This window comes from Centroberyx gerrardi, chromosome 3 (assembly GCF_048128805.1).
Source record: "Centroberyx gerrardi isolate f3 chromosome 3, fCenGer3.hap1.cur.20231027, whole genome shotgun sequence".
In the NCBI taxonomy this organism is placed as follows: Eukaryota; Metazoa; Chordata; class Actinopteri; order Beryciformes; family Berycidae; genus Centroberyx; species Centroberyx gerrardi.
In genome coordinates, this window is record NC_135999.1 from 34,985,611 (window position 1) to 35,005,376 (window position 19,766).

The 19,766-nt window shown below is 44.3% G+C and overlaps 1 protein-coding gene across 4 annotated transcripts in view; it reads left to right on the forward strand.

Moving 5' to 3' along the window:
• The window catches only part of LOC139917980 (glutamate receptor 2-like), a 129,998-nt gene that overhangs the window by 39,890 nt on the left and 70,342 nt on the right, over positions 1-19,766 (forward strand). For all 4 annotated transcript variants that reach the window (XM_078282750.1, XM_078282749.1, XM_078282751.1 and 1 more), the window contains 2 exons: positions 16,316-16,555; positions 17,220-17,341. In XM_078282750.1, the coding sequence (XP_078138876.1) occupies positions 16,316-16,555; positions 17,220-17,341 (362 nt within the window). The remainder of the gene's footprint in view (positions 1-16,315; positions 16,556-17,219; positions 17,342-19,766) is intronic.

Consider the following 19,766-nt stretch of genomic DNA (forward strand, 5'->3'; position numbering starts at 1 on the left):
CTTTGCACCTCACATTTATCAAAGCTGTTGAGAACTAAAATCCCTTGGCTTGCCAAAAACCCCTTTATCTCCATGGCAATCAGCAGTCTGTCACACTGAACTCAATTGATTATTTTATTCTTTGATGGTTCTATACACGTTTGTGTTTTAATAAGTTTAAGTGTGTAATGTGTGTTGTGGGACTGTTAAGGGGAACATCGGCCATTAACAAATTTCATATTATTCAGAAGAATATACAACATGACTGATGAGACATTGCTGTCTGCATATGCTTGCACAATCATTGAGAACATGCAACAAAACCACTAGGGGGCCATATATGAATTACAGAAGTATTCGATCTATATTATCTGTAATGGCAAGGCATAATGCTATTTTAGCCTGTACCAGGCCTTGATTATGTGATAGTGATCAAAATCTGTGCTCCTCCTACAGTGCTCCTCTGACATTGCTCCACAGAATGATCATGTTTCCTGAAATTATTTGATAATGAGAAAATTATCTCATAATCTCAAGAAAACAATTTTTGTTATCCCAAGATTTAAAGATAATTTTCTCATCATCTTGGGAAAACAAATGTGTTATAAATAAAATGTATGAATATTTCAATCAGGAGAGACTAGGATGAATGCTCAAATTAAAAGTTTATTCATGACATAAAACAAGATGTAAACTTTGGCGTAAGCTCCATGGAGGAACTCCTCCCATTCGTGAAGTTAGGAGTATATCCGGGATAGACGTAGGAATTAGGATGTCCTCCCGGGGAGTTCCTCTGGAGCCTGGACATTGGTGGTGATGGGGTGGTGGAGGGACGAAGGTAAGCACAGCGACTGGAATGACAGCAGCATACGGCATAGATCTGAGAGAAGGGCAATAGCATAGAAGGTGACATGTATATACTCCCGTCACTTAGACGATTGGCTCTTTGAAAAAGAGAGGGAAGTGACGGCTAAGTCTGATTGGTTCTCTGGAAAAGAGGGAAAGTGTTCACCAACTCTGATTGGGTAAAGAGAAAGCATGAGTGAATGATAAGTAGTCTTCCTGATTGAAATTACGTAATACTTCAATCAGGAGAGACTAGGATGAATGCTCGAATTAAAAGTTTATTCATGACATAAAACAAGATGTAAACTTTGGTGTAAGCTCCATGGAGGAACTCCTCCCATTCGTGAAGTTAGGAGTACATCCAGGATAGACGTAGGAATTAGGATGTCCCCCAAAAATATGTTCTAGAGTTAGAACAGTAGCCTGCTAAAGATGTAAAGGACGGACAATGAGAGAATGTTGGATTTAAGGTCACCTAAAATGATGATTGATGATTAAGGGGAGGTGAATAGGAGCTCGCCAAATAAACCTTATGCCGGTAGATCGGCTATAACCAGTAGGCTAGTGCTGTAAGAGGAAAGCTGACTTACAAAATAATGACTGCTGGTAAATGAGACCAGCTTAGTAATACTGGCGCTGGTAGATGAAGGTCACTTTAGAAATACAGGGAGCTGGTACATGAAGGCCAGTTTAGAAATACAGGGCGCTGGTAGACTAGGGCTGGGTATCGTTCAAAAAATTTCGATACCAGTACCGGTACCGATACCTTGACTTCGATACCAGTTCCTGAACGATACTTTTTTCGGTACTTTACTCTCTCTGTAATAACAAAAATGTAATTTCAGTTGTAAAAAATAAGTCCAAACTTCTCAATTTCAACATTGTTATTTATTTAGAACATTATTTATTTAGAACATTTTACACACCACACAAAGTAAAACCCCTCCCTACCTCCCTCCCCCCTCCCAAACCCATCCCTACAACCTCCAACCTGTCACAGTCTGTCACCACCAGGGCATAGCGTGAGAACGCTGTTGTGTGTGTCTCGGAGGAAGCACATCTGATATCCTTCCCAAGATCTAGGAGTCGTAGCAGCGAGGTTAACAATGAACGCGGTCTCTGCCCTGTGGCACTCACTGACTCTCTGGCGGGGTAACAACGTCTTCTGCGCCAGGGTGAAGGGTGTAACCTCTGCGGCTCTCACCGTGACACGAGGACGGGTTGAGAGTGGGACAGGGTGACCTGTCAATGAAAGCAAGAGTGTAAACAACACGACTCACGAGCTGATGATAATGATAACGCTAGTAAAAATGCTAAGCTAACGTCAGCCAAGACAATGAAAAAAGCCCAGTTATCTCCAACAACAACTTATGCAACTAGCTAATTAATTACCTGAACATGTCGATGAAGTTGTCAATGCCTCACTTAAAGTTTCGTCGTCCATGGAGGGTTCAACTTCTTCGGCGCTGGCTGCAGGCTAACCTTAGCTGCGGCTGCTGCGGGGGACTTGGCTTTCAGGCTATCAAATACGGTAGGCTACACTCTTCAGCTTTTAGAAATATTTTTTGTTTGACCAGGCGTTTCCTCAGGTTAGACGTGTTGCCATGGCCAGCTTTGCATTTCGCATCACAAATATTGCAGCGAGAGTTGTCTGCGTCAAGTTTTGAAAAGTGTAACCACACTTGGGACCGCTTTCGGCTCGCCATTGCCCTGACAACAAGCAACAAGCTGCAGGGGTGACGTAATCTCGCTCTCGTAGTCTCGCTCTCGTAGTCTCGCTCTCTCTCTTTCTCTCTACTCTCTCACCCAGATGCGCTCTCAGGTACCGAAATTTGGCACTGATTGATTTTATGTGAATCGGTACTCGGTAGCACCGACGTAATTCGGTCAGTGCCATAAAAGTATCGAAGTTCGGTACCCAGCCCTAGGTAGGACAGGTTAGAAATACAGGGTGCTGGTATGGCGGCCATTTTAGAAATACAGGGTGCTGGTATAGAGGCCAGTTTAGAGGTACAGGGTGCTGGTAGATGAAGGCCATCTTAGAAATACGGGGTGCTGGTAGATGAAGGCCAGTTTAGAGATACGGGGTGCTGGTAGATAAAGGCCAGCTTAGAGTGCAGATAAATGGAAGCCTGCTTAGATTCGAAACTACTCCAAGAGGCGGAGTAAAAGCGTAAGCATGGAGAGCATATTTAAAACCACCACCAATGATATGCACGATTCACTTACCAATCAATTATGGCTGGAGAGATTTTGGACAGACAATATTGCAGAATGATCAAGCAAAACAGATGAAGAATAAGCAGTAGAAGACCACTGCCCCCATTGAACGGAAGCGGAAAACCCCTTGGATGGAAATACTGATAGATGTAGGACAGTACAACACAAGATATACACTGGTAGATGAAGGCCAGTAAAACATGGAATATGTACTGATATTAGGATACAGTCATAGAAGATATAAAATGAATTGCCGCCTTATAAATTAAGGCATTAGACAACCCCCCCAAAAGAAGAATAAAAGTTTTGAAAATTGAGAGGGACACCAAAAGCAATGTCATAACCACTGAGATATTAGCCGATGTTGGGCTACTGACTAAACAGCATTACACTAAGACTTACTGAGGCAATACTGATGTGGGGCAAATAACAGTATTAATATAGGACTAACTTAGTTAAATCAGCATCTCAAAATGACATGACAGTATTAATTCAATGCCAGATGAACTGGGCCTTTAGGTGATGAAAGGCTGGTGATGCAACGGCATGTTGGGCTTTGATAGGGGCAGGTTTGGTTATTAGCAATCAATAATTAATAATCGTGAAATTATTAATATTCATAAAATTATTGACGGGAGTCAATATTAACGGGGCACCACCCTGGAATCAGGGACCAATAACCGAACCTTCAATACAGTCTCAAAATGGCTGTTCACCCCCAAATGACAGTGTTTAAGTACCACTGTACATTTATGAGTGAACAGTGAAGGGTGAATTCGTACACAGGCCCTCACAACCAGCCGTTATTACAACACATATGCACAAGGAATCACAGACAACTTCTCTTTAAAAGTATAACAGAGTTTATTTAACTTTAGCAATACCAATCAATAATCAATAACACTGCAGTTAATCAACAACTATTATACAACTATAACTATAGGTCTAACTAGCAGGCATAAAGGCACAAACAGCATATGGCGCGTATGGATGCGTGCGTGTGTGTGTGTGTGTGTGTGTGTGTGTGTGTGTGTGTGTGTGTGTGTGTGTGTGTGTGTGTGTGTGTGTGTGTGAGAGAGAGAGAGATGAGAGAGGGAGAGAGAGTTCAAGATGGCGGCTGTGACCGCGCAGTTTGAACAAAGGGGCTTTGGAACCAAGATGGAGTTGGAGTTAGGCAGCTAAACCAACACCATCTACTTCTTAGGTAGCAATGAATGTGTAATGAGATGTGGGTGTGTGTATGTGTGGGTTAGTAAGAGAGAGAGGGAGAGAGAATAAAGGGGAAGCACTCAGGGTAAACCTAGAGATTCTACTCGCCGTCTAGAGACACAACAATAGCCTTTTACCACACAGAAACTCGGGGTACGACTTAGAAATAGTACGCCGGGTTACTGGTCTTTGAACTGGTAAGATGCAGTATATTGGCTCTATACGGTGGCTACTAACACGGATGCAAGCTCAGCGGCATGCAATTGAACACAAATCAGCTTTACATTAACACAATCAAATTAAGCAGCAAGCATAATGATTGAGGTATCTTCATACAGCATAAATATGGACGCGGCGGTCCGATGCGCTTCCCAATACGCACAATTACAGCTTCTGATCAGTCAAGCTTATTTAACACACCTATTCTAGTCTCTGCCCAGAACCAAAGCCTCTTACTTGGGAATCACTCTCGAGTGATTGGTGTGTGTTTGAGTCTGTCTTATCGATCTGATGGGGTTTTCCCAGGCGGGTCTGCGGGACCGTTATCTCTCCGTGCACGGAACAACGGCCAGCTGGCTTTCCTCGTAGGCAGCGAAAGATGTCAGCCAGGAGTCGACCTGATTGAAGAAACGTATCCTTACGTTGTCTTCTTGGAGGGAAGGAGTGTCCTTAGCTGTATTCTCTTCCAGTCCACTTCTGCAGATCTGCTACACGCACCGGTTACTCATACAGTGCATGTAAGGAGTTAGAATGCCGGATGCACAAACAGCTAATCTAATCCTTCTGGATCCAACAGTGTTACAGCTAACACTAAACAGTCTGGTCTTGTCCCACGAGTTGAAGACTGCGCCTCGGCTAAACAAAAGAACAGTTCGAACGTTTCAGGTACCACCTTGTTAGTCGACGGAGTCGCAAGAAGGGGCGATGAGGAAAGGTATCTCTGGAATTTAGACTCTTGGTGACGTCATGGGGACATCCCGGGGCTCGTCCGAGTCTCGTCCAATGAGAGACCAGAGGTTGGGTTTCAGCCAGTTCGCACCTAGGTGTGAACTTCAGGGCCTGTTGGAATTTTGGCGCTGCTTTCCTTTGTTTAAGGTCCCAGCCCAGCGGGTGGGCTAGAGTTCAGGTTTCTGATTCCCTTGTTAGGCCGGTGTTTTAGGCTTTTAATCTTACATGTAGGCCTTTCCTTTGTTTGACCACATGGCCTGGCCCAACATCCCCCCTTTGGTCTGAAGAGTGGGCTGCTGGCCGCAGTCTTTAGAGCAACTCAAGGGCCGGACAGTTCATAGAGTGGGGTAATCCTGAGGGTTACGCAGTCCATATATTCCTGAGGATAGGAGAGAATGGGAACAGTCCATACAGTTCATAGAGTTCACAAGTTCACAGAGGGCTCTGGTGTCTGGGCAGACAGTGAGGCAACGTCTGGGCAGAGTTTCTACTTTTCTAACTACAATAAACAAACACATCAAAACACAGGCATCCACATCCTAGGTAAGCAATGTATTAACCCCAACACAATTCTTTGCTGCTTTTGATCCCTATAAAGAATTCTAAGAAAAGGGAGGAAAAGGAAAAGGAAAGGTGGTTAGTGGCTTACTCCTTGAAAGGATTGGAGCTGGCCAGTGTGATAGTCTCAGACTGGTGTGCGAGTCGTGGTGACACGAATAGGAGGGAGTCCAGTCTGGCTCGTAGCTTCCGGATGTATTTATACATGAAGTGTGCGACAATAGCCGTGATGATCCAACCACTAAGGAGGATATGGTGGTGAGTCCAGTCGGTTTGAGACTGAACTGCACCAATTTAGTCCCTTCAGCCAGAAGCTGCTGTTGAAGGGCATCGTTGATTGTCGTTGAAGTTCCTAGGGTCTACGAAAATAGGAAATTGCACTGCCAAGACTATATGCCAGATGTACCTGTGAGGGTTGCACAACAGTGGTAGTAGCTGATTTTAGGATTTGTTCAACAAGGTCTAGGGAGACCAGATATGATGGAATTCTTCCACCACTCAGACTGTTGACTGAGGAGCTTACTTCCCTAGTGAGGTCCTGCATCAAATCTCTAACTACCCATAGGTTATGTCTTCCTGGACAACTTTTGACAGAGTCTCTAAGGCATGCAAGGTGTTGTTGAGGAGAGCGGAGTGGAGGTTCACCGCGACTATGGTACCCTGCAGGGTTTTACCAAAGATTATTACCAGGGGAGGGGAATAGGGTTAGGAGCTAGTGCATGCCGGCGGAGTGAGTTGGGGCATGCGACTCTCCCTTGTGGTCCTACTGGGGTGCGTCTTCCTCCTATTGGAGTGGATCTGGACCAGAAGGTAGGTTGAACGACTGTTCAACTCAAGAAGGGGCGTGCCGCAGACTGTCAAGTGGAGTTCCCAGAAATGGGGCAAAGGTTGAAAGAATGCCTGTGTGCCAGGCATCTTCTTTCCTTTAAGAGTCTTGAGGCGGATGGGGACACCTGCTGTTCGCGTGGGGATCGTCACATCAAGCTCGCTGGCAACTTGACACGCCTGGGGAATGGTCTGCCCTGATGTTATATGTTCTGGTTCAGCGGTCAGGGGATAGTTTACAGCGTCAGCTTGGGACCACAGGACCTGGTTGACTGTGTCCAGCTGGGCGCCGAACCTGACAAGAGGGTCCGCCCCTAAGAAGAATGGGGGACGGAGCTGAGGAACCACGCTCACAGAGTGTTCGACCTGTTTTCTCCCAATTTGGATAGAGAGGGCGCATACTCCAATCACCTTACAGAGAGTCTGTGGTGACTCTGCTGAAAGGAGGCGGTGGCTTCGCTGTGCAAAGGCTGGCGGAGGGTTCGGTCGGCACAGATCGTTGTGCAGGTCCTGACTGATGGCGGATTTCTCGGACCAGGGCGCTAGGAGCACGTCCGGGGTCGTGAGACCGTTGAGGTGTACACCTCCGACCACATGGGGGCTGTACAGTGCTGCGTTAGTGTTCTTCAACGAGCACAAGAAAGACCTGTGATTGTGAAACAGGTTCAGGCTGCCAGCCTGCGGCGTACGTGGGCCCACGGGCGGCCTAGAAGACTCGGAGCCAGGATCAGGCTCCGAAAGAGGCATGAGCATCGGCAAGCATTTGGTGATGGGCGACTTGTTCTGAGTGTAGCTGGTGATGCTAACGTTGCAGGACTTGACTTGGAGTGGTTTACCGAGGGAAAGCATCGCTCTGGCGACCTTTGCAAAGGTGTTGGGACACATCAAGCTGATCTCGGAACCGGAATCGAGCAAGGCGAGGGTGCTTACACCCCCCCCCCCTATTTCCACGGAGGTGTATATGCGTCGGGCGTTGCCCTTGCGGACAAGGTCGCCCAAGAAGGTTAAGGAAGGAGGATGCGGGACGTTTGGAGTGGTGGCGCCGGGGAGAGCCCTGGGCTCTCTTGGTTCCCTACCCCAACCTACAAGGTAAACCTTGGCGTCAGGAGGGGGGGGCGCTCGGCCTAGTCATGCCAAAGAAGGACTGTTGAGGACTGTTGTCGGGCCCCGTGGACGGGTCTGGCAGTGCTGGCGGTTGACGGGACGTCTCAAGCTGTCTCACCGTCTCTGTTATGCATCTCCTGAGCAGACTCTCCAATCTCTCCATCGAGTTCTCTCTTTTGGGAGATTGGGGTTTTCTACCTTCATTCTTACCTTGGTACTTACCTTCTTGTTTGGAGTGCTTCTCAAAGCTAACCTTTTGGTTTTGCTGAAAGGAGTTTTGTTGTCTATGTCCAAACTGTCTTTGTGGTCGTCGTTGGTTCCCTTCCCATTTGTCCTGTCGCTCACCCTGTTGGCGAGGCGAATGGCGCCTCTGGGGGCCGGTTTTCGCGGTTCCCTTAGGGCGAGGCACTTCGTTGCCTTCAAGCGCTAAGTAGGGGACTTCTGAGCTCTGGACCCCCAGGACTCGGGCGTCGTTATCGTACTTCCTGACAGGACGCACACGTGTCTCCCATGACAATTGTGCATACCTCCGGATCGCCTGCATGGTGAGGTTGTTCACCCTGCAGTGCATGGTGACGTCATGGCGCACGCTTTCATGGAGATTATGTAGGAACAAGGACTTAAAAGCCGGATCCTCTTCCATTCCTGGAGCACTGCGCCCTTGGAAATACGCGGCTCTCAGGCGCCGGTAGTATTCCTTAGGGGGTTCCTGCTTCTTCTGCATGATGTTGAAGGCACCAAGGGTGGCGGAGGCTGGGTCAGTGTACAGTGAGTATTCCTCCCGTAGGGCCCAACAGAGGGTCGAGTAGCGGTCTCGAGTCCTGGGCGGGAGTGTTTCCATGAATGCATGGATGCTCCTGGCCGTGGTTTTCCAGACCAACCTGAGTTTCTCGCACGTCGAGGCGCGGTAGTTCAACGAGGCAGTGTTCGTCAGGTCGTCGCAGGCAATAAACTGGGTCATTAGTTGATGAAAGGCAGATGACAAACCGTATTAATTCAATGCCGAATGGACTGAGACATTAACTGATGAAAGGCTGAAGATAAACAGAATTAATATGATGCTGAATGAACTGGATCATAGCTGATGAAAAGCTGTAGACAAACAGCATTAATTCAATGCTGAATGAATTTGGTCAGTAGCTGATGAAAGGCTGAAGACAAAGAATTAATACGATGCTGAATGAACTGGATCATAGCTGATGAAAGCTGAAGACAAACAGTATTAAATCAACCTGGATGAGCCGGATCAACCCTGAATGAGCCGGATCAATGGCTGAAGACAAAAGAGTATTAATTCAATGCTGAATGAACTGGATCAGTAGCTGATGAAAGGCTGAAGACAAACACAATTAATGCTATGCTGAATGAACTGGATCGTAGCTGAAGACAAAATGGCACGTGAACTGAGTCGTTAGCTGATTAAAGGCTGAAGACAAAACAGTATTAATTCAATGATGAATGAACTGGGTCAGTAGCTGATGAAAAGCTGTAGACAAACGGTATTAATTCAATCCTGAATGAGCCGGATCAACCCTGAATGAGCCGGATCAATAGCTGAAGACAAGACAGTATTAATTCAATGCTGAATGAACTGGATCAATAGCTGTAGACAAAACAGTATTGATTCAACCCTGAATGAGCCGGATCAATAGCTGAAGACAAAACAGTATTAACCCAATGCTGAATGAACTGGATCAGTAGCTGAAAACAAAACAGTATTAACTCAATGCTGAATGAACTGCATCAATAACTGAAGGCAAAACAGTATTAATTAAATTCTGAATGAACTAGAATCAATAGCTGAAGACAAAACATTATTAACTCAATGCTGAATGAACTGGATCAATAGCTGAAGACAAAATGGCACGTGAACTGAGTCGTTAGCTGATTAAAGGCTGAAGACAAAACAGTATTAATTCAATGCTGAATGAACTGGGTCAGTAGCTGATGAAAAGCTGTAGACAAAACAGTATTGATTCAATCCTGAATGAGCCGGATCAATAGCTGAAGACGGAACAGTATTAATTCAATGTTGATTGAACTGAATCTTTAGCTGAAGACAGACAGTATTAATCAATACTGGATAAACTGTGTCCTTAGCTGATGAAAGGCTGAAGACTTACACAGTATTAATTCAATGTTGACTGCACTGAGTCATTAGCTGATGAAGGCTTTGGACAAACAGTATTAATTCAATGCCGAATGAACTGGAGAAAGACAGATGAAAACCGTATACAAAATAGATGTAATGAATTGACACATTGATTATGTGAGACTAAATACTAATGAAATGCATTCATATTTTTTAATAAATGCGAGTGCTTAGAAATGCCACCACCAGTGAGAAGCATGACACTCACCAGATATTGGGGGCTTGAGACCTGAGCAGCGAGCATAGAGGACTGATCAGGCCTGATGCATCGAGAGTTAGGCAGAGGAAAACCTTATGCATTCATATTTTAAGCAATCAGACATAGCATCTGGAATTTAGGTTGGACTACCAGGCTGAATGCTTGCTAGATGAGGCAGCTCGGACTAAATGACTGATCTATGTTCACACTAGGATGTGACCGACAAGATGGCTGACACATGTGACAGACCAGATTTTCATTCGAAACCTTATCTCATTCATCTAGAACGGTTCACTGATATAATGCGAAATAGGTTCAAGTACAAGCTAGATTACATATAATAAAATAATTCAAATGACATGATGGCAAGGAGAATTAGGAGAAAGACTCCTTTACTTATATGAAAATGAGTAGCCTGCTTAGTATGCTGAGGCAGGAGAGTTGAAATTGAATGCAATTATGTTTAAATCCTCCAATTGAGTCTATGGCGCTTATCAAGCATGAAACGATTGGAGTTGGGAGTCTTGCTGATGTTAACAATCTTTGAATGACCTTTGAGTTAGCTACTTCCTCCTTTCTCCTTGAGACAACTCCCATTGGCTGATGGCACGATCATTGAAATGCAGTCTCAATGAATCTTGAACCACTTCACAAGACGGAAAGTGGGCGAGACTGCACAAAAATAAAGTCTGTATGAAGTTTGATCGGCCGGAGACCGGAGTCTTGAGCTTGATCGCACTACAGGATATTGAGGGTTTGAATCCCGGAACACGGAGGCATAATTACGCTCGCGGATGATCGCCCTCGAGAATGAAGCCGCGGCTTCATTATCACCGTTAAAATGATGAGCTTGCGCTTTGATGAGATCCCGCCTGTGCCACATGCCGCAGCGATAGAGTTCCAAGGGTGCGAAGGAATGATCCGAATCTGCCAACTGAGAGGGGATATGATAGGCCGCCATGCGCCTACCCGGCAATAGAGTGATTGCTTCACGGCTTGAAGGGCGACCAATGGCGTTGCTTCGGACTGCAAATTAGCAGTGTTGCGATCGCTGATCGGGCGCTTCTCCAAGGGATGGAAACAGATGCGACTCCAGGACGTCTCCTGGATCTTGATCGACTTCTGATGCGGACATGTTGACGGGAGCATACCGATACTTCCGTGGAACCATACGGGGGAAAAACATGAGGCAGCAGCGCGTGGTAGGACGACGTGACGAAGGTAAGCACAGCGACTGGAATGACAGCAGCATACAGCATAGATCTGAGAGAAGGGCAATAGCATAGAAGGTGACGTGTATATACTCCCGTCACTTAGACGATTGGCTCTTTGAAAAAGAGAGGGAAGTGACGGCTAACTCTGATTGGTTCTCTGGAAAAGAGGGAAAGTGTTCACCAACTCTGATTGGGTAAAGAGAAAGCATGAGTGAATGATAAGTAGTCTTCCTGATTGAAATTACGTAATACTTCACAACCTGAATCTCCCTTTATGTGAACACTACACTATAACATTTATCACTTTAACACTTATAACACAGGAAAACAATGCGGGTCCTGAGGACCAGAATTGAGAACCACTGCCATAGACCACTGAGTCACCAGGAGGCCCCATGCTTTTTGAATTGCTGTTTTCCAGTATTCATAGTTTATATGAGCCCTGTCAAAGGAGACAGATTCAACCGTGCCTGGCTTGCATTGTATTTGTATACATGGTGAGAAGTCTTGGCAGAACACAGTACTACTGTGTTAGTAATACTAATAATAATAAATAATAATAATAATAATACATTTTATTTGTATAGCACTTTTCTAAATGCTCAAAGATGTTTTACATAGTAAATAAGATGCACAAAAACATATAAATGACAATATCAATGAATAAGACAGAGAATAAAACCTTTTAAATATTAATAAATGATGGCGAATAGAACAATCGAGAGAGGCTAGGGAGAAGGACAAGAAAATTTAAATTAAAAGACCAAGGGGACGAATGAGAGTCTACTAGTCAGTAGATCTAGGGACAGTAGTGAGGAAGATGGTTTTGGTGGTAACATACGGCTATATCTTTTTGAACCGGTTGCACCAGATGGAGAGGGTATCTTTTCATATTCCGTTCATAGTCTTCATCACTGAAAATGTTTGCTGCAAACTCATTGTTTTAAAATGTTCACTGGACTCAATGAGATCATAGGCTTTATTTCTGATGGCAATTACCCATTTTTGCCATTTCTACATCAGATACTGGGAGGCATTGGGACATGACACCTTGCGCAGCAGCTAGCTTGTGGCTGCTATCATTAGGAACAGAATTTAGTTTATTAGTTTTTCTGAATTTTTTACACACTAACTCTGGAGCTTGAGACCCAATGACAAAAACACTCATGTCACAAACTCTTAAACCAATTCTGCAAAAATACAAGCACATTTTCTGCTTTTCATCCAGACTGCAATTCTAAATCACACTTTTTGAAAAACTACACAGAATTCTGTACATATGGCACAATCTTCATAACTAAAATTTCCTGAGTCACGTGGAAAGCACCGCCATTTGAAATGCTAAACTGAAATTACCAAATGACTACCCTGACCACTCACAGGTGCAAACACTAGTTGCTAAATTGTTCAATTACAAATACGAGCAGAGGGCCAAAGGTGAGGTCTCCTGTTTTGGACATTAATGGATGGCCACATTGCACAGAGAGGTAGAGGGAGAGGAAGGGATCTGATGACCCCCCACCCCCCTCCATTTATTTTTTTTTATTTTAAATACATGATGTAACTGGGTTTATTTCACTTAGTTCACTGATACCTTACTCGTTCCAGAGTTGGGTTGCTGCCCACATTACAGAGAGTGAAGTGAATTTCAATCTCATAATAAAAAAAGTGATTCTCACACTCCGGCTCTGAGTGAGGGTAGAATGCCGACTGGCAATCAAAAATGCTGGACAGAAAAAACCTCTTATAAATTTACAAAAACGGAAATAATGGCGAACTCGGTAGTAGGACTGAAGTGCAATCCCATTTATTATGGTCAACCACAAGAACACCCCATTCCATTACAGTGGATTGTGTAAAAACAAATATGAAAAAGAAAGAAAACTAGAAAAGGGGGAAAAAAATGCCTTTACCAAAACAAATATAAGGGGTAGGGTATGGGACAGGTCTGCCCAGCACAGCAGCCCCCCAGCGACTGATACTCTGAGCTAGAACCAGCCATTATCTACTCTAGGCCCCTCCCACTGGACCATACCATTCTAGGCAATACAATTAAACTTACAAATTAACACATGTAACAAAATTTCCTATAATAATTACATTGAACATGATCATGACTTCATCTCAGTCATCATTTGGTACAGCTCAGGTGTAGCTCACTGCGCATGCGCTATCTCCCACACAGGCATATAAAAGGGCACCTCATCGCCGTACTCGTGCCCTTTCTCTAACCAGGAAGTACTGCGGGCGGTAAGAGCAGAGAAACACAGCACAGAAATAACTCTCTGCAATGGTAACAATTTTCTGTGTGAAAGACAAAATAAATATTTAATCATTATTTTAATCACTTGTTGTAAGCCTTGTTTTTAAAACTTGTATGTTTAAATAGCACAGGAGATCACTACTTTGTTTTATAGAGTTAAGCCAGTGTATGCACCCACTAGGCTAGCCTTAGCAATCTTCCAGGCTACTCTGTGAATCAGTGCTGTGTAGTATGGACCACAGTGTCAGAGGCAGCATGATCTGCCACATTACCCTCCATTACCCGCCAGCATGTGGGGCACAATGGTTGCAGACTCTTTACAACTTTTCAACTCATTGTGCGGAACAACTCAAACCATGTAAGCCGTTTTGGTGAGTCCCTACTCAAGTTGACTAAATCTTTCACTACACTGATCGTGTCTGCACTGCTTCAATGTCTCGATAGCATCCTGGAATGCAAGATTGAGACAGATACGCATTTGCTAATGTTGAGATACGTCAGCAGTCTCGTCCACTATCACAGTGAATAGTTTGGCTTCTTTCATGTCATGCATAATTTGACAAAGAATAACAAAGGCGAGCATCTTTATTTTATTTTGTATGTCATGCGACATAAACATAAGTTTATCTTTTCTTGAGTCATGCTGCTAGTGACTCATTGTCCATTGCTCTATGCTGGAGAAGCTGCATAAAGCCTGCCCTTAACTAGCTAGTAGGGAGGTGACAATTTGATCTGACAATGTCCTAAACACATTCACCCCACGCATCAATACTGTAATACTAGAGAACTGTGTAGGGTGCTTGTTGTGCCCTTGTTGATTTATGTTTAGAGTTTTGAGAAAAGTTAAATAATTTGATCGAATACATTTAAATGTATGCAATTAGTGCTCATGATGTTTAAAATGACAAATAGTGTTAAATGACAAATCTCCATCATTTTTTTTGTAATATATATATATATATATATATATATATACTATATATATATTTATTTATTTCTTTTAGTGTATTTAGGTATTTAACTCTTTTCATTATGGAAATTATTCAACTAAACCTTTCAATCACCAAATTATCTTGCCATTCTCTTCTAAAAGTTTGTCTTATTACAATAGCACTATCTATTGGGACCTACTGGGATTTATTGCAGTCATCCAACTCTGTTATCCACGTACGAGGAACAGGACCCTGAGCTGAGAGAGATTTAAGGTGTCTTCTATTCCAGTATTTAAAACATGATGTGATGTCCCAAATAACACTCACAGATACATTGAAAATGACATGCTTTTTAAAGCTATATGTGATAACTTAGCATGTCAGCAGCTACTCTGGTCAGAATTTGCAACTGTACTCAATTTTACTGTCATCTGACAGATGTCAGACAACAAAGCGTGTGCTGATCATGTTGATTGATCACATAAGCACAAACTGTTTATACACAGTAACACTCACAATACTGTAAGATCCTTGGGATAAAATGTTGTGTCTGCCATTGTAGAATACTACTCAAAAGCTAACGGGCTAATATTTAGCTACGATGCTAACGCGGCGATGGTAGTTAGCATTAGCATCTACTAACATAGTACCCGGATGTTACGTAAAACGCCGCATCACTTCTCGTGCGACACTACTATTTCCCACCAGTGTACTATCCAGTACACCGCCACTCAGAATTGGCTGTTCCAGAGGGTCTCATGTTACGTTGATGGTTTCATTGGAGCTTGGAAAGGCCAACTCCAACAGTAATAGCAATTAAAAGTGAATGTTTTATTTACGCTAAATCGCGCTTCTGGTGCCCAACTGCATTCACTTTATTTGTTATGTTGTCCCAGAGTGCCTTTTTACGCACTGGCAAAACATCTCTTCTTTACGGCAGAGAGCTCTTTGGGATTTTCTCCGCCACCCACACTTCCACTTCCACTGGGGAGAAATATCCTCTGGTTTTGCCCATCATTAAGTTGCAGCAAACTGACTATTGTGTGCATTGTTTGGCCCTTATATTTGCGCAGTCACAATTCTAATTAATTATTTGGGCCTCTGCTCATTTGCGTTCCCTACCTTAGTAAATACCTTGCACTGATGGTATGAATTGCACCCACAATTGCCTTTGCGCTGCACCTGGAATTGCGACATGTTAGTAGATCCGGCCCTGAGTATTGTTACAGAGAGCTAAAGTTAAAGTCTTTTAGCACTAGAACACCCTGCCTTTCCCAATATTTAACCTAAGCCTTGACTGCTGATTGTGTCTGTGTTTTGGGGTCTTTTAGGCTCCACTTCATTAATGTAACCGGTGAAATTCTGCGTTGTGTGGAAGGTGAAGGAAGGACCCAAAACCAGGATGTCTTTGGACCTGACGTCCATTTATTCTGACATGAAACAAGAAAAACAAATCAAATCCTCCAACTTCATATGGCACTCCAGCTCCTCTCCCATAGGGGAACACAGCAAAAGGGGAGAGGTGAAGGGGGACAGGAAGTTTATAGGGGCTAGGAGGAGGGGTGCTGGAGGTGGGGCTTTTACTGTACATACTGTAGCCTATATGACAGCAGAATTGTCAGTGGAGGTAGAAGAAAACTGTCAGGTGTACAAACTAAAATAATTAGTAAGTAATTATACATGTAACAACTCTGTTACATTAAGACAAATTTCTCTGTTGTTCTCTTTCTCTTTCTATCTATATCATATATATATATATGTATATATCATGCTATCTCAGTCAACTTTTTATGAAACTAATTCTCTCTCTCTCTCTCTCTCTCTCTCTCTCTCTCTCTCTCTCTCTCTCTCTCTCTCTCTCTCCAGTTTGTTCCCAGTTCTCCAGAGGTGTCTACGCCATTTTTGGTTTCTATGACAAGAAGTCAGTCAACACCATCACATCTTTCTGTGAGACGCTGCATGTCTCCTTCATCACACCGTCATTCCCAGCAGAAGGAATGAATCAGTTTGTTCTTCAGATGAGGCCAGACATCAAAGGCCCCCTGGTGTCATTAGTGGAGTACTACAAATGGGAGAAATTTGCCTATCTATATGACAGCGATAGAGGTAATGAGAATACTACTATTTATAACATAGATTATACTAATAGCATTGGTACTGCTATACTATTAGCAGTACTGCAAGTGAAATAAATGTATTTGTGTAGTAGGTCAAGGCATGTACTACTACTATTAATATTAAAGGGCACTACTGCTAATTGTATTATCACTGCTATTACGCTAAGTGCTATGCAAAATTCAACTACTGAATACTATCAACAGGAGAAACTTGAGAACATACTATCTCTGGTATTCATCAGACCTTGGTCCAATTGGAATAATTCTTGGTGCTGTTTACCAGATGGGTAAACCTTATCAGGATAATTCAGAGAAGTACACTAAATTGACTTTCACATACTTTAATAAATGTCTAGTACGCATTGTATTGCCCTATGTGACAAACCCCATCAATCCTGCACCAAAGTAGGATGAAAAAAAATAGTCCCTTGGTTAATGCAAGCATTTTTTAGGGTTAGGACTTGGTTTTAGGGTTAATGTTAGAATTAGGATAAGGATAAAGTTAGGGTAAGGGTTAAGGTTAGTCATGTAATGGTGAGGGTTAAGGTTAGGGTTAGGGGGTAGGGAATGAATGTAGTCAATGGATGGTTTTCATGAGGGTAGAAGTACAAGGATCTGTGTGTGTGTGTGTGTGTGTGTGTGTGTGTGTGTAGGTCTGTCCACTCTTCAGGTGATTCTGGACACCGCAGCAGAGAAGAAGTGGGTTGTCACAGCAATAAATGTAGGAAACCTGAAAGACGAGAGGAAAGATGAAGCCTATCGCTCTCTGTTTCAGGTACACGTACACACATTCAGCTTTCACAAAAATGAGATTTACTGCATTGTTCTAGGTGCACACTCCATAAATTCTTAAAAACACAAACAGAGATGTGCACTCACACACACACACACACACACACACACACACACACACACACACACACACACTCTATGCATATTGTAGTAATAGCTTCTCAGTCTATTACACAGTCTATGTACCTGTATGTTAGGTGCTCCACTAGGGGGCACTGCAGTTCATGTATGCAGGGGTGCTTGGGAGGTGAAGAATAAATCGGGGCTCATTCTAGCTTTGAGCATTCAACATGACATGACGTGTTACGTGGTTTTGTCCAACACAACATGGTATCAGAAGTGGCTTAATTTAAACTAAAAGCGGATCCACAAAGAACGTGCACTTACGAGCTGGTAACACCAACTAACCACGCAACAGGCGAGTGAGTAGCCTAGTAACAGGCGAGACATTTATTAGCATAGACAAAGAGATGCTAAAGCTACCATAGATGCGCTAGTGTTACATATTGTAGGTGTGGTTACAAGACGAGGAACCAGCAGTTTACTTTCCTTATATACCTGCCACTCAGTGAGTTTCGGCATGTCTACGGATCCACCACAAGCAAGCCATCAGGCTTTTTTCCAGATCTCCCCACCCTCGGATTTCGACTTCACTCGCCCAGAGGAATGGCCGCTTTGGTTGAGCAGATTCGAACGATTTCGCCAGGCATCGGGCTTGGATACACAGTCGCAGGAGAAGCAAGTTAACACTCTACTGTACACAATGGGGCCAGAGGCAGAGTCTATTATCAGATGCAGGGATATCACGGCTGCCCAGCTGAAGGATTATGATACCGTCAAAACGCAACTTTCCAACCATTTCATCCCCCGGCGCAACTTGATCTTTGAGTGCGCCAGATTCCACAAGCGAGTCCAAGAGAGGGGTGAGTCCATTGATAGCTTCATCAAGGCATTATATGAGCTGATTGAACATTGTGAGTATGGGCCAATACGTGACGAGCTCATTAGGGATAGGTTGGTTGTTGGTCTCAGAGAAGCTAAGTTATCTGAAAAATTGCAAATGGATCCAGGCCTTACACTCTTCAAAATGAGGCTGTTAAGAAACAGCAAAGCCTTCTTCAAAATGAAAGCCAAATTGAGCAGGCGGTGGACGCTGTAGCAGTAAAGGGAAATCCATTTAAAAATGCTAGCACCCTGAGATCACACCCTACTGATTACGACATCAAGGCTGGGATGAGTCAGAAATTCCAAACTCAAACTTCAAGGCAATGTGGGTGGTGTGGCAGGAGCTCACACAATAGACAATCATGCCCCGCAAAAGAGGCAACCTGCAGGAACTGCCAGAAGAAGGGTCATTTTGCTGCGGTCTGCAGGTCCCGCCCGGTACTCTCAGAGGTGTCACAGGACCCCGACGATGAAATTGCATTCCTTGGCTCTATCGAGGTCGATGCTGAGGAGCCGTGGGTTACAGATGTCAGCCTGGGTGGTCATAACATTCAGTTTAAGTTAGACACAGGTGCCGATGTCACTGTAATATCAGATTCACTCTATCAGTGTCTACAAACGGAGCCCCTGCAGCACACAACAAAACCACTTTACGGCCCTAGTCGAATCAAACTGGATGTAAGGGGAAAGTTCACAGCCAACATAAAAGTGGGCCGACAATCTTCAAAGCAGGCCATCTACGTGGTCCGTGGCCTCTGCACAGCCCTTTTAGGCCGCCCTGCCATTACTGCCCTGGGCCTGGTTAAGAGAGCCGACATCAGCAGCATTAACTCCTCCTCCTGCAGTGTGGAACAGGTGGCTAAAAGACACTTCCCTGGGCTCTTTGAGGGCATAGGCAAACTTGAAGGGGAGTACCACATTGTCCTCAGTCCCGATGCTAAACCCTTTGCCTTGACTACTCCAAGGCGAGTTTCTCTCCCCCTCATGGGCAGAGTCAAAGAGGAACTTCTCAGGATGGAGGAGCTGGGCATCATCTCACGCGTTGAGCAGCCCACTGATTGGTGTGCCGGAATGGTGGTGGTCCCCAATGGAACAGAAAAAGTGAGGATCTGCGTTGATCTCACCAACCTGAATGAAAATGTCTGCCGCGAGCTCCACATCCTGCCATGTGTTGAATACACACTCGGCCAGCTGAAGGACGCTAAGATCTTCACAAAGCTTGATGCAAAGTCAGGCTTCTGGCAGATTCCTCTCTCTCCTGAGTCGATGCTCCTGACTACCTTTATCACCCCCTTTGGGCGCTTTTGCTTCCGGAGATTGCCCTTTGGGATCTCTTCGGCTCCAGAACACTTCCAGCGGCGCATGTCCCAGCTCCTGGAGGGTCTGGAGGGTGTCGTATGCCAGATGGATGACATCCTTGTATTTGCTGCAACCCAGGAACAGCACGATGCACGGCTCATGGC